Source organism: Ipomoea nil, unplaced genomic scaffold (assembly GCF_001879475.1).
Source record: "Ipomoea nil cultivar Tokyo-kokei standard unplaced genomic scaffold, Asagao_1.1 scaffold1334, whole genome shotgun sequence".
Classification (NCBI taxonomy): Eukaryota; Viridiplantae; Streptophyta; class Magnoliopsida; order Solanales; family Convolvulaceae; genus Ipomoea; species Ipomoea nil.
Genome location: NW_017617762.1, coordinates 1,862,824 through 1,885,443, shown reverse-complemented (window position 1 = coordinate 1,885,443; position 22,620 = coordinate 1,862,824). Strand labels below are relative to the sequence as shown.

The window sequence follows — 22,620 nt, the reverse complement described above, 5'->3', positions numbered from 1 at the left end:
TCGTGAATGGTTTAAGGATTAGTTAAACCACGTAGTAACAAACTCAATAAGAATTTACCGCACTCAAACAGATAAACGCAAAACTAGTTTTTGAATGGTCTGACTAACAAAGTATGAACAATTTAAAGAATAGTCAACCAAACATAAAGTAGTAAACAAGACACAAGGTTTGGTATCCCAGTTCAAAGTACTCATACTCTTACATCTGGGGGGCATCCCATGGAAAGACTGCTCAGTTCTCTATTAACTTCAAGAATGCAATTCTCTGAATCAACGAGAAGTACAAGAAGGATTCAATAGAGTAACACTAAGGACTTAGCTAGCTTGAAGAACTCCTTCAATGAAGAATTGGCTTACGATCTCCCGATCTTCAGAATTGAGGCTCCTCCTCAATTGCAGCTTGAATGACTCCTGTCAATCCAAAGGGATTTTCCGCCTGTGATCAACAATAGCTTTGAGAAATTGACTTGATGTTGATTTCTTGTTAGCTCAATGAAGTAATCAAGTCATCCATTTAGCTTTGTATCAATCTCAATGTATAGTTGTTTATCTCTGTAAATTTCTTGATCGATTTTCAAGGAGAATGAGATAGCCTTTAAAGAGATGAACCCCATAAAACTCTCAACGGCTGCAACGTAACTGTCTTGATCAACACTTCGAACAATCTACCCAGTTGGTTGAGTCTTTAATCTTCATAGTTGAGAAGTGAACTAGATCTTGTTATAACAGACCCTAATTCATACTCTAACAACTTATTACAAAGACTGAACTAAAAGATGAACAACTGCTTTATTCCATAAAACTTTAACACCATAGAGGGGTAAATAATATATCTTCACAAATCTTTTGAAACATTCATTTTATTAACAAATTTGAAATAAATTATCTTATAAATAGATATTGTAATATTTATATGTAAAATTGTGATACTATATTTGGGGTAAAAATGATTAGTACTAATTGATAAATATTGTAATACTTATGACTGAAATTTTGATATTTACAAAGTGTAATTTTAATGTAAATATTATAATAGATTTAATTCCCAAATGGTCCTCCGACTATGGCCTTTTATCAATTTGGTCCCTTGACTTTTAATTTCCCCAAAGTGGTCTTTCGACTTTTGAATTTTAAGCCAAAATGATTTCCGTTAGCTTTGGCGTTAGCGTTTATATGTGAGTTTGGTTGACCATACTTTGCCATAACCTTTCTGAGCATTGCTTGATTTAGGTACATCTGGATCTAGTCCAGATGCTTTGACAAAAACAGTATTGACTTTGTTTTTGCTACAGTGAACCCTAGGCCAAACTTGGTGGTGGATTGCCTTCCCGAATCAAGAATTTGACCAAGTGTGAAAGTGTTGTCCATCATCTTGATTCGTGTTTTGAGAGTTTCCAGTTCCTGGTTCAGTTTTTCCTCACGATCAAGACTTTCCTTTAGGAGTATATCCCTATCAGCAACCTGATTTTTGTACACTTTTCTAGCATTATCTAATATTTCAACTTGACTAGACAAAGAACGATTAGCTTTAAGTAAAATCTCTCATTTGGAGTACAACTTTTTGTTTTCTAATTCATAAGATGGAGCTGGCAACTCGAAATCTTTAGCTGAGGTATATCCTTCTAAGAACCATTTTGGCTTTATTGCAGGGTTCGCGGCCACACCAGACCTAAATGCTTCTAGTTCTACAAAGATCAAAGGGCTAAAAAATATGCGCACAAGTATATTACACAATTTTCTAAGCAAATTTGGGTTAAATTGACTATGTTTGTCGTGTCTCTTTTCATACCAGAAGTACAGGTAGAGAAGATAAGTGGTATTTTGATAGCGGCTGTTCGCGCCATATGACGGGAAATGCAAAGTATCTGAACGATGTCAAAGAAAGCAAAGGAGAAGTAACCTTTAGTGATGGTGTCAAAGGCAAGGTCACTGGAGTTGGCACCTTAAATGTTGCAGGCCTACCGAAGCTGAAAAAATTGTTGCTTATAAATGGTCTGCATGCTAACCTTATAAGCATTAGCAAACTCTGTGATCAGAATTGGAATGTATGTTTCACCAAGGACAGATGCAACATCATGGGTAATCAGAAACAATGTGTCATGGAAGGTAAGCGCTCATCTGACAATTGCTACATTCTGACTAATGGCATTCTCTGTTGCAGGTCCAGTATCAATGAGTCAGAATTATGACATCAAAAATTGGGTCATCTAAACTATAGATCTCTAGACAAACTCGTGAAAATAAAAGGTGTCATTGGTCTGCCTAAGTTGAAAATCGACACAGTCAGTGTTTGCGATGCATGTCAAGCTATAAAACAAACTAGAACACCACATCCAGCTCAAAAGACCATCAACACCAGTCACTGTCTGGAGTTGATCCACATGGATCTCATTGGACCAACCCAAACTGAAAGTATTGGAGGTAAGAGGTACATTCTAGTATGTGTTGACGATTTTTCGCGTTTTTCTTAGATGGTATTTCTTAGGGGAAAATCAGAAACCCTTGGAGCCTTCAAAGCACTAAGTCTCAAGATTCAAAAAGAGACAAACGAACCAATTATTATAATTTGAAGCGATCATATACGAGAATTCGACAATAGTATGTTTGAAGAATTTTGCAACAATTTTGGAATCACACAAGAGTATTCTGCACCGAAGACTACATAACGAAATGGAGTAGTGGGAAGACAGAGTCCAAAAAAAACTTCATATGAAATATGGAAAGGTAAGAAACTCAATCTTAAGTACTTTCACATTTTTGGCTCACGTTGTTTCATTTTGAAGGATGGGCATCTAACAGCAAAAATAGAACCCAAAAGCGATGAGGGGATTTTTCTCGAGTTTACCTTAAACAACCGGGCATACCGTGTGTACAATAAGACAACAAAAGCTGTAATGAAGTCGGCAAATTTCGTGGAAGATGATCAGCCCGACGATATAGTAGAACAATATCAACCTGGACTAGACTGGTGCATTTTTTAAAATAATCCAGACGATATAGTAGAACTACCTCAAGGCGGACCAGGTCCAGACTCTTCAACAAATAATCCAGAATCTCCTGACACTAATCCATGATCACCTGAGCCAGATATCAACACGACACAACCTACTTCTGAACTAGATTTAGATTCTGAACTAGAACAAACGGAGATAGTTGTACCAACACGTATCCATGAAATTCACCCAATCCAGAACATCATTGGATATCCAAACTCAGGTGTTCAAACTAGAGGAAAACCAAAACCCGATTATCTTCGTCTAACTGGTTACTCATGTTACACGTCAAAAATAGAGCCAAAAAGCTCTAGGAATATGCAAATTAATTGATTGAAGTGTATCTATTGACAATAAAACCATGTATTATAAAATTTGAATAAATTTGGTTATTATCTAATAAAATATGGTACTATTTCAGAAATAGTGATTATGCAGTCAAGTTTTCATTCTTCAAGTTTTTGCAACCTTGGAAGTGAAAAAGACAAATTCATCAATAACAAGGACGTCGGTAACCTCTACTTTATCAATCTTCTGTTGTTGAAAATTCTTCTTTGTTTGATTTTGAAATAGTTATTCCTTTTATGTCTTATATATTTGTTTCTACGTGTTAGCTGTTAGGTCCGGTCATGACCGTGTCTGATATTATTTGTGTGCCTTTTGTGCTAACTGTTATGAATTTGTGTTTGAATTGCTTAGTATTTGTATATGCTTTATTTGCTTTGTCTGCTTCAACTTGATTTGTGTGTCTATAAGTGCTTATGTGTTATTTGTTTATTTGTTATCAAGTTCTAGGGTTCTCATTTCTATTATTCTTGTGCAGGTTCTTTTGGCAAAAGATTCCAGAAAAGGAAAAATGAATTATTATGGAGTTGATGTATCTGTTTCAGCTTCAAGCAAAATATGAAACAGTCACGAAGATTGAAGGAAATTATTCTACTGTTTAAAGTCTTACTTCTGGTGCATTGTCTATTGCTGTTACAGGTCCTGCTGAACCACTCTGGCTCTTCTACAGGATACTAAATGATCACAATCTCTTTGAAAATTTCTAGGGAGTTTTGTTTGAGGGGGGAGTGTGAGCAAGCAAAGCGTATAAAATGTGGTAAGTTTAAACATTGGCTTTCGTTTGAGATATTTTCGTCGGATTATCATTCTTGAAGTATTATGATGGATTATATATGTTGCTTGATCTTTTATTGCCTGGTGAACTTGTGTGGATATTGCTCATAATGATAGAAGTTGGATTACTGGTTTCTTTATGGATGGAAGTTGGATAAATTTCTTGCTGACTTACGGAAAATTACAAGGCTGGAATAACTCACTGCCCCTGGTTCAGTCTAATCGGGCACTCCGTCAGCCCACTGATGTTCACCTTTGTTAATTTTTTGGCCAAAAGGGAGAGATAACATAAATAGAGGAAGAGCTTCTTATTTGGTTAAACTCTTAATTTGGTAATTCTGTTGGTTATTTTTGTTAGTTTTTGAATATTATTATGGATATTTTCTTAAAAGTGTTTGGATGTTTAATTGATTCGGTTATCTTATTGGATTATCTATATTGGATATTTTCTATTGGCTTGGTTGTATGGTGATTGCTTTGGACCGTACCCCTGTCTGGATTTCTTTCAGCGATGCAGTCTTCTTCTCAAGATTTCTCTCAGTTTTCGACTGGATCAGTGTCAACGCGTGAACAGAATGCACAACGTTTTTCTTTAACAGTTTTCAGTTTGGTTGAACTGGTTTTCAGTCTGGTTTTCAAATGGATGGTGCCCATTATTTATGGTTTTCTGGTCAGTTTATAATTTTATGTCAAATTAGTTACACTAACTTGATTATAAAAGGTGAAGATTTTAGATTTCACTATACTGAAATGAATCTTTTGTCAGGTGGATCATGATCCGTGGTATAGTGATTGCACACTACTTTTCCCCCTTAGCTTTAGCACATTCTATGTATCTAATTTAGTTAATGCGAGTTAGCTCAAGTTATTTACAATTTAATTTTTTTTTGTAATATTTAATTTAGTATTGGTATATAAATTTATATATTTAGAAATTAGATAAAAACTACTATTAAATCCAATAAGACAAATTTAAAAATCATAAAAATGTTAATAAATAAATAAATAAATAAATAAATAAGAGTTTGATTAATCAATGAATATTAAAGGTAAAATGGGACATAGGAAATATTATTTATATGTGTATGTTTCTTTCGTTCTGGATCCTACATCTTATTGTTTTTCGTTTCTCTGTTTTCTATTTTTTTTGCTATGAGCCTATATTTTATTTAAATTCGATTCTAAAGATATCTAAAATGCTGGATGTGTTTTTTTTTTTTTATTATCAAATTTTAATTTTAGTCATCGACTATTGATCTAATCCTTTTAATTTTGTTTCATTTTATTTACTTGTCACAATTAATGTTTCATTTATAATTTTGTTATTATATTCCACCTTTAAGACTTTAACAAAAAGGACTACCATGTAATTTCATTGTTAAAAGCCTCTTGTCTCAACATGTAATTTCTCTCCTTCTCTTGTGAACTCTCTTAATTAAATAAGAGTAAATACCTAAAATGGTCCCTCGATTATAGCTAAATTCACAAATTGGTCCTCAACTTTCAATTTTAACCAATTAAGTCCTTAACTTTGTAATTTTAACACAATTTGGTTCTCCGTTTATTTGACAATTTGTTGACCATGATCTTTGAGGATATATATGTAATTTAACGATTCTGCATCATTCGTCGCGATTCTGCATCATCGCCGGTGGCTGCGCCGTCATCGACGATCTCCAGAAGAACCTGCAGCTCTCGTCGGAACACATGGATGCCTCCAGCATGACGTTGCACCGTTTCGGAAATACATCGTCTTCTTCGCTCTGGTACGAACTCAACTAGAATGCGGTCTGAGAATGCAACCGGAACCTTAAAAAATCGACGATGGACCATGAAATTACATATATATCCTCAAAAATCACAGTCAACAAACGGTCAAATAGACGGAGGATCAAATCGTGTTAAAATTGCAAAGTTAAGGACTTAATTGGTTGAAATTAAAAGTCGAGGACCAATTTGTGAATTTAGCTATAGTCGAGGGACCATTTTGAGTATTTACTCATTAAATAATGAAATTACATGTTACATCTCTTTCTTAAAATATAGAATGATAAAAATTTAAACAGAAGACTGGCAAAAAATAAGATTCATGATTGTAATAATGAAAAATTAAATTAAAAAAAAAAGACTAAATATAACAATACTAGCTAGTACTACAACTTAATAAGACGCAACATGCCGTCTATACAACTTAATTTTCATATTTTTTAAAACAATAATGTGTGAAACATCTATACACTCCACATCTTTTTTTTTTCCCCCCTTTACGTATCATTTTTCCACTCGCGTTAAGAAATTTCTTCAATGGGAATACCCTAAGGGGGCGTTTGGTTCAGGTTATATTATATAACCAAGGGAATGTGACATTCCCGAGCTTACATTCCTATGTTTGGTTCATTTTCTCAGAGGGAATATAACATTCCCACGGAATGTAACATTCCCTCCACATAGGATTTTGAAGGGAATGTGATTCCCTTCATTTTGTTAAGTAATGTAAGATAACTTTGCATATTTATGAATTTTGTCATTTTAATTCTAATTATTTAAAGATATATATTTTATGTTAGCTTATTATTATTATTATTATTATTATTATTATTATTATTATTATTATTATATTATATATTTTTTATTACGTTATGTTAGCATATAAAATAATTTTGTTTTCAAGTTCAAGATTTTAGTTAATATTTCAAAATCATGTAATTATACATGATACCGTTATCTTATTTATTTATTTAATTTAATTATTAAATTTATTAAAATATATGAAAATATGTTAAGGATACTATATATATATATATATATATATATATATATATATATATATATATATATATATATATATATATATATATATATAAAAGATAACCCTAAACCAAACATGATTATATTACATACCCCAATTTTAACCAAACACAGGAATCTAACATTCCCAGTAATCTAATATTCCCAGCAATCTAACATTCCCTAAGGTAATCTTACATTCCCTAAGGTAATCTTACATTCCCTAAGGTAATCTAACATTCCGTGAACCAAACGGCCCCTAAGAGTTTTTTGCACTTTTGGTCCCACGACTATAGTGGCACTATCAGAATTGGTCCACGACTTTCAAACCTTGCTATTTTAGTCCACGATTATAGTTTTTTGGCAAAAATGGTCCTTCCGGCCACTTTTCCGTCAAAATTCCACCGGAAGAAAATTTCTTCAGTTTTAGGAGGACTAAAATTGCTAAATTTGCCTAGTACGAAAAGTGCAGAATATGCTTTTATATAAAGTGTATTACAAACCTGGAGTATTGATGTTGTTATTGCAAGCGAAATCTCAAATTTAGCCCTGAAGAAATTTTCCTCCGATGAAATTTTGACGAAAAAGTGGCCGGAAGGACCATTTTTGTCAAAAAAAAAAATAATAGTCGTGGATTAAAATTGCAAGGTTTGAAAGTCGTTGATCAATCACTACAAGAAAAATGCACATAGACAACACTAGAAAGACAACAGTTTTTAAGAAAAGTGTTGTCTTTTGTATAAAAGACAACAGTTTGGTCAAAAACCGTTGTCTTTGATGCAACACTTTTGTCAAAGACAACGGTTTTTACTTAACCGTTGTTATAAGTGTGTTGTCTTTGTGCATTTTGTGAAAAGACAACACCACAACGACAACGGTTTTTTAAAACCGTTGTCTATGTGCATTTTTTTTTTTAAACTGACAACGGTTTTTTTAACCGTTATCGTTGGTGTGTTGTCTTTAAGCGCACTAGAATACACAACACTAGAAAGACAACGGTTGTTTAAAACCGTTGTCTTTGTGCGCTCTTTTTTTAAAAAAGATAACAGTTTTATCTAACCGTTGTCGTTGGTGTGTTGTCTTTAAGCGCACTAGAATACACAACACTACAAAGACAACGGTTTTTTTAAAACCGTTGTCTTTGCGCATTATTATTTTATAAAAGACAACGGTTTTATTAACCGTTGTCATTTATGTGTTGTCTTTAATAGCACTTGAATACACAACACTACAACGACAACGGTTTTATATAACCGTTGTCGTTGCGCGTTCTTTATTTGTTTAAGACAACAGTTGTATAAAATATAACTACAAAGATGTTAACAACAAGAGTCGAACCTATAACCTCAAACATAGCAATTAAGGTTTAACCAACTAAGCAACACATACTCTTATGTACCAAAGTGCAACATCTGGTATATAACTCTTATTTTGCGCGGGTTAAAAATTACTCTAGCTAAAGATTTATGAGATAGTGACGAAATTTTAATTTTATACTTATTTTAAAAATATACTCTCACTATTGCTATGAAAGATATTATTATTCTCGTTATTGATGTCTAAAAAATTGTTTCAATAAAATCAAATTCCCTCCAAAATTTTGTTGTTGGGCGCCTTATTTACTTTAACACTTAAACAAATTTATCAAGTTGTTCTTTCTTTCCTCCTCTGCGCCAATCTCAACCCACCCCAAATATTTTTTTAAAAAAATTAAAACAATTATTTTTATATCCCAGACCCCAAATCAGATCTAATATGCTAAACCCTCCTTCACCGCATCCACGCACCCTCCGTCGCACACCCCTCCTCACGCAACCGCCGACGCCGACGCCACAGTCGCCACCCCGGAACAGCTTCGTCGCTCGCAACAGTGCGTCGTCGATCTACAGCTGCCAACGCCGTCTCCACCGCCTACCCTTCCGATCTGCTTCGTTGTTCCCTCCTCCGGCTCCCCTGCGACGCCACATCTCCCAGCCACCGCAGTTCACGTACTTTTAAGGTTCGTTTTTTTTGTTTTTTGTTTTTTTTTTTGTTTTTTTTTTTGTTTTTTTTGTTTCAATGGTTAATAATATATTTTTCTTTTATTATTATTTTGATAAATGTTTTCCAACTTCACTGCTTTCTGGTATGTGTTTCTTATTTCCAGTGAGGGGGGTGGGGTTTTGGCGATCATGGCTGATATTACACTTGTAAGTATAGTTACTGACTTGCTGTCAATTCTTTGATGATGCAGGGTCACATGTACATAGCAGGTTGACTCTGGAAATCCCTATGTTTTGGTTTATTGATGGGGAAACATTGTTAGTTGACAAGCGTTACCAAGCAAAGGCACTATCCGATATGGTTATTGTTGTTCAGTCAGAATCATCATCATGGGAAAGTCACTTAAGTGGGACTTGAGGTTATATTTTAAATCTATGATGGATATTTGGCATAGATAATACCAGCATTATTTTGAATCTAAAATTAATGGTATAGATAGGAACAAATTATTATGAATCTATGATGCATTTATAATGGTATAGATAGCAAACTATTTTCTGACAATGCATATTTTTTTAACTCTGTTTTATTTGTTGGGTATATGCTTTGTTTTCCAGGTAAAGTTGAACCCGTCACTTGAAGATGCTTGGCTGTGCTTGGGTAACTGCATATGGAAGAAAGGGGATTTAGCTTCAGCCAAGAATTGTTTCATGTTTGGTTTGAGCAAGGTCTTTTTATTGGTGCTGTGATTTGTTTAGTTCAGAAGTGGTGTATGGGTAACTTAATTCTGCAGTTGAGTAATATTTCCTAATGCCGATAGATATCTTATGAATTTAATGCTCAGGGACCCAACAAACAAATACTTTGTCAACTGTCAATGCTTGAAAGAAAAATGGCTCAAGGTGATTTTTCTTTATATGCTTGCTACTGTATCATGATCATAACCTTTTCTTAAGATAATTTTGGGATATCTTTATACTTTTATTAGTTAATACCCTGTAAAGTATGTAATAAAAATTTTAACCATCTATCCTCCAAGTCTTTTATTATCAATGAGATTTCCTGTGACTCTGTGAGTACTACTTTTTCTGGGAATAGTGCTGTGGTAGTAAATGAGTCAATCAGTATGAAAAGTTTGAGATTTAAAAAAGAAAATAGTCCTTATTGCAAATGATTTCCAATTATATTGCTGTCTGTATTGACTATGGAAAACATAACCTACTTCAAAAGTTCTAAAATGGTTGAGAGTAGTATGCTTGATTTTGCTTATAGAGCATTTGCACTTGTCATCCTGTTTATCTATGCAGCCTACCCTTTAATTTTTCTTAAAAAAAAATAGAAATTCATAATGTTATTCCTGAACCACATCATTATATGTTATTTAGTTGAAACCACTGGCTCTAGTAATGCTAGCAAGAAGGCTGTTTGCTTGTTACTTGCTTCTTCTTCTGAAACAGATTATGGGGCATAGTAATATGTAAAGCTTCAGTATAACTCATCTTCTCCTTCTTGTTTTGTTCTCCCCATTATTTTGGGTTCCATTTTGGGCTTAGCTTATTAACTTAATTACTCTGTTTAAACGATCTTTTCACCACTTTGCAGGTGCTGAAGATCAAGCAGAAATTGTTGAAGAGAGCAAAAAGCATGCAAAGGAAGCTATCACTGTAGATGTCAAGGATGGATATTCCTGGTGTATGTCTCTAACTCAAAGCTATCACTGCATTTCTATATATGTACATAGATGCTGTGAGAATAGAGTAAGAGATGATGCCAACTGATTGAAAAGTAAGAAAAACAGGGACTTAACATTATGTCTCTATGAGTCCATGCTTAAAAGACAAACAATTGATTTATATATGCTGCTTCTTTGGTTTTCTTCTTAGTTGAGGATTTGAAGTTTATATTATTTATATTATTATCTCTTGTTCTTTTAATTACAATACTTGACTTCAATCTTATTTTCACTATTTTTATTGTCCTGATATATTCAAATCATAGATCCTTAGTGAATTTTGTATCTTCAGTACAGATAACTTAGGTAATGCCTATCACACATCATTTTTTGTCACCGGAGCTTGGGATCTGGAAAACTTCTACAATCATTGAAAGCATACCAAAATGCTGTATGTATGCATTCAATAAAGTTTCAGTTGTCAGTTACCTAATATATTATTAATGACAAAATCCCTATATGTTCTCTCAAGTGATTGGCCCTAAATCTTTAAAGTGGTCTTTTAAGTTCTCATTTCATTGCAAATTTATTATATCTATACTAATTTATTTACTCACTTCTTATATGTAGTTCCAACAAGTTGATTATGACAAAGCGGTTATTGATCTGGTGCGTTCAGAATGGGCCGATATTCTATCAAGTTATATAGAGTAGGTATGATTTGACGTTCTAATCATTTAGACTTGGTTCGTAGAATTGTTTTTTGTAGTATTATGACTTGGATGATGATTCGATTAGAATTGGTAATGAAAGTATTTTGACTTGTTATTTTGAACCTTGCTTAGCTTCTTCAAAATTATGTAACTACACTTGGCCATGGTGAATGAATAAATTGATTTTTTATATGATTAAAATTTAAGCAGGTTAAAAATGGCTTGAGACAATGGTTAAAAACTGTTGTTTATTTTACAATAGACAACAGTTTATGGGCGTGACTTTTAACAACAACGATTTCAACAACACACAATAGACAACAATTTATAACTGTTGTCTTTTAAAGAAAAGACAACAGTTAAAAACCGTTGTCTATGTGCATCACTTTTAACAACACTGGTTTCAACAACATTGAATAGACAACGGGTCAAAAATTGTTGTCTTTTCTAGAAAAGACAACGGTTAAAAACTGTTGTCTATGTTCGTGACTTTTAACAACACCGGTTTCAACAACACTTAATAGACAACGGTTAAAACACCGTTGTCGTTTATAGAAAAGACAACAGTTAAAAACCGTTGTCTATGTGCGTGACTTTTAACAACACCGGTTTCAACAACACATAATAGACAACGGTAAAAAAACCGTTGTCGTTTCTAGAAAAGACAACGGTTATTAACCGTTGTCTATGTGCATGACTTTTAACAACACCGGTTTCAACAACACTTAATAGACAACAGTTAAAAAATCGTTGTCGTTTCTAAAAAAGACAACGGTTATTAACCGTTGTCTATGTGCGTGACTTACAATAACACCATCTTCAACAACACTTAATAGACAATGGTTAAAAACTGTTGTTGTTTCTAGAAAAGACAACGGTTATTAACCGTTGTCTATGTGCGTGACTTACAACAACACCGGCTTCAACAACACTTAATAGACAACAGTTAAAAAACCGTTGTTGTTTCTAGAAAAGATAACGGTTAAAAAACCGTTGTCTATGCGCGGGACTTACAACAACACCGGCTTCAACAACAGAAATTATACCCCTACGACAACGGTTATTAACCGTTGTCTATGTGCATTTTTCTTGTAGTGAATTCTGATAGTGACACTATAATCGTGGGACCAAAAGTGCAAAAAACTCAATACCCTAATGTATTCAAATTCTATATAATTGAGGAGCTAGTGTATTCCTATGTACCCAAATTTTAAATATCAACTGTCATTCTTACGTTGGACTTTGTACCAAATGTTATCCAATTCGCGTGATTCGTGAAGAAAAGTGTTGGAATAATGTCCATCCAAATTCGCAATTGGCAGCGACGACCTTTGCACAGACTGCCACAAATAGACATTAAGGTAAAAACTAAAAAAAAGTCATTCAATTGTTAGTACTTGCAAATTCGATGTCCATTAGGAAGACAGATGAATGGTGACCCCAAATTAGTTGTCTTATTATTATAATTAATTAAATAAGTTTGTGATATGATTTGATGAGTCAAGTCTACCTGTTGTATGCTTTGCAATTGTTGAGTGGGCACAGGAACAATGCAACTGTCCCACTTATCCCTGTTTTGCTTCTAATTTTATATTCTTCGGACGAAAAATCATCATTATTAAATCAATTTTTTAAATTAAATGTCTTGATTCCAAATGGTTGATAGCCTACGTTTTAGCTAGCTGGCTTTTAGGTTTTAATTACCCTAAGTAGCATCTTATTATATCACTTTTAGGATAGCCCCTTTTGCTTGGTATTTAAAAATTTAGGTGGGGATTACTTAATTAAGATTAAAACATTTGAGACAATCCAACTAAATTGGTTAGCTATTTGCTTCATAATTACAATATTTTAAATTAACTTTTTGTAAAAGTGACCGATTTTCTTGGTTTGAGTCTGTCAATTATGAACAATTTAAGTTGATTTACGTTCTTATGGTCCTTTGTCAGTTATTACAATTTAAATTGATTTACGTTCCTATGGTCCTTTGTAAGTTATTATCGGCTGATTTACCTCACTGTAATCCTTTATTTAATTTAATATGACTATAAGATAGAGTTTAATTTACCTAATATATATCCTTGATAGTGAGTACATATTTCACTTGTCATAAAAAAAAAAGATTAAATTAAAAGACTTGGACAATGCATTGTTAATAATGTCCACAAAGAGATTAATGGCATAGTTTACTATCGAATTTTTTATATGATGTTATTTTATCTCTCAATCAATCTTTTTATCGAGCCTCTAAATGAGTTACTACTTGCTTTGTATGACAAATTTTAGACAAGGAGGGATTACTAAATTTACAACTAAAGAGTAGAAAAATCAAATTATAAAGTGATTTTAAATGAAAGAATCGGTAAATTCAACGAATATAATTTCATTGACTTTAATATTGACCGTAGGTGCTACAAGAGCATACATGCATGTTATTATACATTTTAGTTAAATAATCTTTACTAATTTCAATGCATACACTCAAGTATACGCATATGTAGGCTTGTACTAGTTGTAAATACGCACCATTTGTGATAATGATTGAATAATGTCCAATGAACAATAAAAAGAAATTAGTAAAATTAATTGATCAAAATAATTAATTAATTAAATAAACACATAAATCTTATAAATATTAAAAGATAGAATTTTAATTTTTGATGATAAGAAATATTACTCACTCCGTTCCATTTTTATTTGTCTGATTTGGTTAACAAGGCTTGACTAGTGTTATTCATAATTCAATTTTTTTTTTCATAATATTAAGTTAGTATTAGTATATAAAATTTATATATTTTGAAACAACATTAAAATTACTATTAAATACAAAAAAAAATCAAATTTTAAAATAATTAAAAATTACTAAAAGAAAATAAGCAATGAAAAAAGAGTTGCTTTAACCAATAAATAGTAAACAGGACAATCAAAATGAAATAGAGAGAGTATTATCTAGCATAATTTTTTAAAAATGCATTGAACATAGTATGTATTGTGTTTCATTAAAAAAAGTAGATTTTAGCAAATGCAATTAGTTTTTTTTTTTTTTTAATTTCAATTTCTTCTATTATAATTATATTTTAATATCAATTCTATAATAAGTGAAATAGAAATATTTTGTTGACAATAAACCAATAATGCATATATTCCACATCAAATAATATACAAATGAAAAACTAAACTCTTTTACCAAAAAAAAAAGTGAAAATTTAATTTTTATAAAATAAAAGTTGAAATAAATACAAGTTACATATTCAAATAAGAAAATCATATGAATATGACCATAACCTTCCATTTGGGAGAGTCACTTCATGCCGCTTGACTACAAGATTTTTGGCAAAAATCATATGAATATAGATATACATTATTCATTAATTTAAAAATATTATTAAATTAAACTATATTTATAGAAATTAGAAACTACATATACACACATGTATGCATGTGTTTATATTTTACATAGTGGGAGTAGAAACGACAAAAGAAAAAAAAATATAGAGGATAAACTTGGTAAGAAATTACAAATGTACCACACAAAGAGCACAAAATAAAAAGTTTTTTTTTTTTTTTTTTGAAAGGAGCCTGTACGGCATTTATTCAAAATATGCAGAAATAGAAGCTGGTGGATCTGAGTCCGAGTACATAAAAGTCGAGTGAGTAAAAGCAGTAGATGCTAATGTATGAGCTAAATAATTATCTAATCTAGGAATATAATGAAGTAAACAATAATCAAAAGTCGATATACTAGTCCTGCAACTATCAATGGCATAACCCAAGTAAGACCGTGACGAGTGTGTCATAGATGATAGATATTGTTGAAGCACCAAACAATCCGTGTAGAGCTCGATAGACTTTATTTCGCGGTTTCTTAACCACGATAAAACTTCCTTGCATGCGAAAGCTTCCGCCATTAGGGGTGAAAAACAATCTATCATTGGAGCAGTCATAACCGAAACGTAACCCCCTTGCCAATTTAGAATAATAGCCCTCACCGCTACTTTGTTTGTTCGTGGGTCGTATGCCGCATCGAAGTAACATTGATCCCTCATGTTTTGAATAATATGGTGTGAGCTGCTTGGCGTGGACAGATGTGGCTGATGCAATACCGTGGTTGGCATGGCAGCAGTAGCATTCCTCGGTAAGGACACTGCCGTAGCAGTGTGTTCGGTTGATACCGCTGCTGTACGGCGGTTCGAAGCCGTGGGGTTGGTCAGCGGATGCTGACGTCCGGGATGGACTAATTTCCAAGCACTCACAGTTGATGATGCCATTACAATCACCTTCCGAGGTCTGGGCAGGTACGCATCCCATACAGCTCCATTCCTTGTGCGCCAAATATAATAGAGAATTGCCACTGCATAAATAATCATATCATCATCTAAAACATTCATCAAATCATTAAACCAATCACTAAAAATATTTGTGACACTATTGGGGATTGAAAGGTGGGATTGTGCCCAAATGTCTGCCGTATAGTCACACGTAACTAAAGAATGCACAACATCCTCATGTCTAACTCCACACATAGCACATGTTGGGTCAATATCAACCCTCCTTATAAGTAGGTTCCTCGTAGTGGGTAAAATATCATTTAGAGCTCTCCATAAAAATGTTTTCCACCTGGGGATTTTAAGCTTCCACAAATTTTGCCATTTATCAAAGGTCCCCACTGGTTGGGTGTAGTCACCAACTACGGTTCTATACCCATTTTTAACAGAATATTCTCCTTTTGGGTCCCCATACCAGTACCACAAATCTTCATAATCTGGTGACACAGGTATTTTTAAAATTCGCTCCACATCCTCAGGTATGAAAATATCTTTGAGAATATCTTTATCCCAGGTTCCTGTCTGTTGATCCATCAGACCCATTACCTTTGCCTGTGCCAATTGGGGTGATTTTTCTGTTAATATTTTCGGCTGAGTCTCATCATGTAACCATGGATGGTCCCATATCAAAAGTTGATTTGCCATTCCCAATTCTGCGTCTAACTCCCCCACAAATCAAATTCTGCGATGCCAAAATACTTCGCCAACAAAATCTTGGGTTATTTCCCAAGCATGCATCATAGAAAGAGTTAGTGGGATAATACCTGGCTTTATAGACTCTTGAAACCAATGATTGTGGCTGTGTCAGAAAACGCCACGCTTGCTTACCCAGCATAGCAAGGTTAAAGGCTCGCAACTCTTTAAACCCCAATCCTCCATATTTCTTTGGGATACACAGCTTATCCCATGCTTTCCAATGAATACCCTGATCATTCTTCGATCTCCACCAGTATCGATTCATGGTTCGCTCAATGGCAGTGCATAGAGTGGTAGGCAGTAAAAAGACACTCATTGAGAAGGTAGGCATAGATTGAGCCACACTTTTCAATAGAACTTCTTTTCCTGCTTGTGATAAAAGTTTTTTATTCCATGAGCTAATTCTCTGTCTTATCTTATCCTCAATATAAGAAAATGCCGCCTTTCTATTTCTGCCCACAAATGATGGAAGCCCTAAGTACTTCCCAAAATTCTGAGTCTGCACCACTCCCAATATATTGGCAACCTCTTCCCTTGTTTCATCTCTTGTATTTTTACTATAACAAATACTCGATTTGTGATAGTTGACCACCTGGCCAGACATTTTTTCATATTCTGACAAACAACATTTAATCACACCCGCTTCTTGGGCATTTGCTTTGAAAAAAAGCAAGCTATCATCAGCAAAAAATAGGTGGGTAATGGAGGGTGCCCCTCTAGCAACTCTACATCCATGTATCTCTCCCTTCGCCTGTGCCTGTTGTAATAATAGTGAAAGCTCTTCAGCACAAATAATGAATAAATAGGGTGACAGGGGATCACCTTGTCTTAAACCACGAGTCGGGATTATTTGATCACTCCGTGAACCATTAACTAGTACACTATAAGACACAGTGGTTACACACATCATCAACAACTCCACCCATCTTTCATCAAATCTTAAAGCCATTAGCATTTTTTGCAAAAAAGACCATTCTATACGGTCGTAGGCCTTTGCCATATCCAGCTTTAAAGCCCCCAAACCTGTTAGTCCACATTGCTTCCTGTTTAAATAATGGCCAACTTCCGCAGCTATCAAGATATTATCTGTAATTAGTCTCTCAGATATAAACGCACTCTGAGACTCAGATATAATATTCTCCATTAGTGGTTTCATTCTGGCTGTAATAACCTTTGCCATAATCCTGTAAATGACATTACTCAAAGCAATTGGCCTATAGTCAGAGACGATCTCCGGGGTTTTCTTCTTTGGGATCAAAATAATATTTGTTTCATTCAATTTACCAGGTAACGAGCAAGTATTCAGACAATTCACGATATAAGAAGAAACATCAGTGCCCACCACATCCCAGAAGTGTTGGTAAAATCCGGGGTTCATCCCATCCGGACCTGGTGCTTTATCAGGATACATTGAAAATAATGCAGATTTTACCTCACTCTCCTCAAATGGGCGCAATAGCCCCTCATTCTGTATAGCCGTTACTCGTGGTTGTATACTCTCAAAGAAATCATCATTAATAGCAGGAGAACTTGAGTTAAAAATACCACGATAATAATTCAAGATAATATTTCTCATGGCTTCCCCCTCAATCCAATCCCCACTATCATTCATAATTTTAGTAATAGCATTCTTTTTCTTTCTATGAGAAGCATACCTGTGGTAAAACCTGGTATTTGCATCCGCATCCTTGAGCCAATGCTGCTTGGCCCTCTGTCTCCAGTAAGTATCTTCCTGTAATTCAACACGTGTCAAGCACTCCTCTAATCTCTGAAACTCGGCTAGAGACACTGGATCCGTACACCCTCTGAGGCGCAACTGTTCTTTACGTAAGCACAATATTTTTTCACCAAACTTATGGAATCGGTCTCTACCCCAGCGTGTTAACCGATCACCACATAATGTGACACACTCCTGTAATCCCCTACTTCTTCCTTCGCCCCATGATTTTTCCACCACCGCTCGACATCCTTCATCATGTAGCCATGCCATCTCAAATCGAAAACCTCTTCTCAGGCCACCCCTCCTCTCCCGAAGATTGAGAATCCCAAGGAAAAGAGCTGAGTGATCTGACTTCCGGGTTAAAATATTCTGCACATTTGCATCAGCTACCAACTCCCTCCAATCTTGAGTGGCCAAAACTTTATCCAATCGCTCCTCTATCCAGTTTGGTGTACCTTTCCCCTTCTCCCAAGTAAAGGGATATCCAGACATTGGCAATTGTGTCAAACCACACTCCTCAATAGTTTCTCCAAAACCCCGTAACAAGTTGTCTGGATGGGGATTTCCTCCTCGTTTCTCATACTGAAATAAGAGATCATTAAAATCTCCAATGATTACCCATGGTAGATCAGATTTTTTGGCCAATGAATGAATAAGGTCCCACGACTCCCTTCTCTGTGGACGTTTCGAGAAGCCATAGAAACCAGTCATCCTCCATTTATCAAAACCCAGCATACTCACTTCAATGTCTACATGATTATCAGAATAGCTTAATAACCTTGCTGTATTATTTGTTCTCCATAACAATGCCAAGCCTCCACTCAATCCAGAATTATCAACATTAAAAAGACCATCGAAACCAAGCTTAATCCGAAGTCGTTCTGCATGATCCCGGTTAACCTTGGTTTCTATCAGAAATACAAAATCGGGTTTCTTACGGGACACCATGTCCTCAACTTCCCGAACTGTCCATGGATTACCCAAGCCACGGCAGTTCCAGCTCAAAGTACTCATTGGGTCGGGCGGGTCTGCACCGCAGCACCCGCCATCTGCAAGTTTTTTTGAACATCTGTCATTGCTATATCCTCCTCCACCACCACTCCCTCACCCACCCGATGCCCCCTACTACCCCCATCCATCCCCCTTCTCCTCTTCATTACTGCATGCATAACCCGTCCCCCCTCCAAACCACCCTCCCCCTCCAAACCGCCCTCCCCTTCCACATAACCCGCACCCCTCCTCTCTGCTAGCGAGCCATCCCCCTTTGGCTTTCCCCCCAATGGCACCAACCATGGGTCCCCTATCTCCCTCGGACCACGCACTCCCCCTGCTCGCAAATCATCACTATATGGAAACTGATCCACCGGTACAGTTGCATTCCGGGCTTTTAGACAGAATCTATAAGCATGCCCCATCATTCCACAGTAAAAACAAAAAGTATGCAATCTTTCATACCTGAAATTGATCCAGCAATATGACTTATCACGTTTCAACATTCTCATCCTTCGTTTGATCGGTTTGTCCACCGGGATTGCAACACGTATTCGATAATACGTTAGCCATGGCGCATCAAGGAAACGATCATCCAACTTAATAAATTCCCCCAAAAAATTCCTGACCTGCTCAAGAATTTTATCCGAAGTGTATCCAAATGGCAAATCATAGCATTGTACCCATAATTCCACCGTATTCAGAGCAACCTCCGTTGGAATTGCACCTGGCGGGAGTTGTTTACAAACTAGCGTGTGATTTTGGAACGCCCACGGACCTCCCTCCAACATATACTATATATCCGTGTAATGGTAGAAAACAAACATAAACAACTTCGGTTGCACCTCCGTCATCTGCACTCCACGCACCGGTTGCCAGACCGAAGCAAGTACTTGGCGCATGAATTCAACTTTGATCGCCTTATCCGTTAGAAACCGCCCGATCAATACCCAAGTCTCCTCCTCCTTCTCAGCCCGGTCATCATCCTCCTCCGCCTCGCCCAGAATCAGCGTCGCCTCTTCTTCCTCGAGGACGAGGTCAGCCCACCGCGACGTGAGACCTGCTATCTCCCCTCCAATGGATGTCGACGCCATTCAGTTGATCAAGCAGGTCGTTCGAAGCACTCCTCCGTCACCTAGACACGTCGGACCACCGCAGAAAAGCACTGAAATTGTCGGAAAACTAGGGAAAAAAACTAGAGGGAGAAAAAAACCCTAGACACGGCTAGAGAGAAAAAACCCTAATAAAAAGCATTTAATGCCACTTAAATCACTAAGAGATTTTTAATTCTAATTAAGGACTAACGTTAAAATAAAGGTAAAAAAAAATGTTAATGGTAAAATTTGAAAAAAAAAAAGTGCAATGGAACAACACAAATAACATAAAGAATAAATACTTAATACAACTTATACTACCAATATAATTTTCATTCCAGTTAAGGACTAAAATTATTGACTCTTATTAAATTTTACTAGTATTTTTTATGCACGATAAGCAAAAAATATGTGCCCAATATTAGTACTTTATATTAAAATTTTAAACTTATTTAGATTTTAGATATTTAAATTATTGTAAATAATAACTAACATATAACTCCAATATATAATGTGTATATATTATTATTATTATTATTGAAGAAGATAAGAAAATATATGGTGGATGCATGTGCATGGTAACAATAGTAGAAAAATAACAGAAGTTATAATGACAGGGATATGTTTGTCCAAAATATTGTAAAATACAACTTTTATAACATAATGTATATAGATAAAAAAAAAAAAAAAAAAAAAAACTTAATAGACAAAACAGACATAAATGAAGGGTATAATATTCATTCACACTTATTATGTTTTTAGATATAGATATTAATGAATTTTAATTTAAGGAAAAGAAATTAGAGGCTTTTAATTTGTTTGGTGACGATTGTAGCATTATTATTTTGTTGGAAGCAAAAAATCAGATCAAGCTATATTAATAATCGAAATCAACTTAGCAACACACGAAGTAGGTAAACCTAAGCATTTTACCGAATTAGTACGTAAGAGAGTTGGAGTTCTTATGTAATGCGTGGGCAATCGAATTTGTTGATCGTCTAAAATGCCTGACAATTAATTTTCTAAAAGAAAAAGTTAAGGACACACAGTCATTAATGATGTCGTCAACGTAAGAATAATCGGTGTGCCTAAAGTTGATATCTTGAACTACATTGAAGCAATCTGTCTCCACCACAACATCCATGTACCCTGGTTATTGAGCCAAGAATTGAAAGGGTTTCTTTGCATCCGATGGCTTTGGCGAGATAAGTATCTTGTACGCAAAGAAGTTAGTCGCTACAGACAGTGTTGTAAAAATTGACCTAGGCGGTCGTTTAGATGTTAGGCGCCCTTAGGCCGATGAAAATTGGTGCTTAGGTGACCTTTATACGATCAACTGACTAGGTGGTCAATTCAGTCAAGGTTTTTTTTTTTTTTTTTTGGTTTTTTTTTGGTTTTTTTTTGGTTTTTTTTTTTTTTTTTTTTTTTTTTTGTAATAATTGTTTTTTTCCCTAAAAAATGCTATTGTTTTAGGCGAAACAAACCAAATTACAAAATCTCCCAAAAATAGTAAATTCCTCAACCAAAAAAAAAAGGTATTCATAAAATATCAAGCTGAGGTCGCTACCGCGGACCACCAACTCCCTTGACTGCCTTGAGTCCCTTCCATCATTGGTGGCACAGCTTCCCCGTCACCAGTTGTTATATTATAGACCGCGGTGCATAATCGATTATGCACCGCGGCCCATATACGGCGCCGTTTCTTTACTTAAAGAAACGGCCCGCCGTTAGAGTTAACGGAGTCCGTTTGTTTGGTGTATTAAACACCAACTGACACTACAGTATATCCAAACCGACACTGCAGTTATATCAAAATGATACTGTAGTTATAGTGAAATGAAACTGCAGTATATATAAACTGAAACTGAATAACATTTCACATATTTAAGTGTATATTATACAATGAAGCTGTAATTATATCAAAATGATCATGTAGTTGTGTTTTAATAAAACTATAGTGTATATAAAATAAAATTAAATAACATTTTCACATATTTGAGTCTATAAATATCGAATGAAACTATAGTTATATCGAAATGAAACTGTAGTTGTGTTCAACTGAAACTGCTGTGTATACAAAATGACACTGAATAACAGAGTTACTTTTTGTAAAAGGGTGCGAAACGGCGGAAATAAACACTGTTAATTTTTATTTAAAAAAAAAAAGACGCGCGGTGCATAATTGATTATGCACTGCGGTGCATAATATAATTTGCCCCCGTCACAGTTACTTCTCAGAAGTCGTGGCACAATGTCGTTGAGTCAGACCAGATTCCATAGCGAGCACAACATCGTCGGTTGCCAGTAGCCAGGCTCTTCGTTGCCGTTGGACCCGCCATTACCGCTGATCGCTAATAGTCACCACTCACCTTAACTGCCTTGGGTCGTCCCTTCCATCATCGGTGGCATAGCCTTGCCGTCGCAATTGCTACTTGGAAGTCATGATACAACGTCATTGAGTCGGACCAGACTCCATAGCAGGCACAACATTTTCGGTTGCTAGTAGCCAAGCTCCTCGTTGTTGCCGG

At 35.1% G+C, this 22,620-nt stretch overlaps 2 protein-coding genes and 1 long non-coding RNA gene across 4 annotated transcripts; 1 reads left to right on the top strand and 2 right to left on the bottom strand.

Moving 5' to 3' along the window:
* Positions 1-8,617: 8,617 nt before the first annotated feature.
* Positions 8,618-11,224, top strand: LOC109185640. Of its 2 annotated transcripts, none has more exons than XR_002055006.1 (7): positions 8,618-8,898; positions 9,133-9,300; positions 9,500-9,610; positions 9,727-9,784; positions 10,485-10,574; positions 10,912-11,005; positions 11,185-11,224. It is a non-coding gene; the product is annotated as an uncharacterized LOC109185640 (long non-coding RNA). The 2 variants fall into 2 exon arrangements; XR_002055005.1 differs by having other exon boundaries at positions 10,907-11,005.
* A 3,344-nt stretch (positions 11,225-14,568) lies between these two features.
* On the bottom strand, positions 14,569-16,135 carry LOC109185570. The gene is made up of 3 exons (XM_019335512.1): positions 15,745-16,135; positions 15,521-15,642; positions 14,569-14,586 (listed from the first exon to the last, which is right to left on the bottom strand). The coding sequence occupies exons 1-3, from the start codon at positions 16,133-16,135 to the stop codon at positions 14,569-14,571; spliced, it is 531 nt and encodes a 176-aa protein (XP_019191057.1).
* Positions 16,136-16,193: 58 nt separating this feature from the next.
* On the bottom strand, positions 16,194-19,022 carry LOC109185569. The gene is made up of 3 exons (XM_019335511.1): positions 17,944-19,022; positions 16,647-17,817; positions 16,194-16,559 (listed from the first exon to the last, which is right to left on the bottom strand). The coding sequence occupies exons 1-3, from the start codon at positions 19,020-19,022 to the stop codon at positions 16,194-16,196; spliced, it is 2,616 nt and encodes an 871-aa protein (XP_019191056.1).
* Between the last annotated feature and the right edge of the window lie 3,598 nt (positions 19,023-22,620).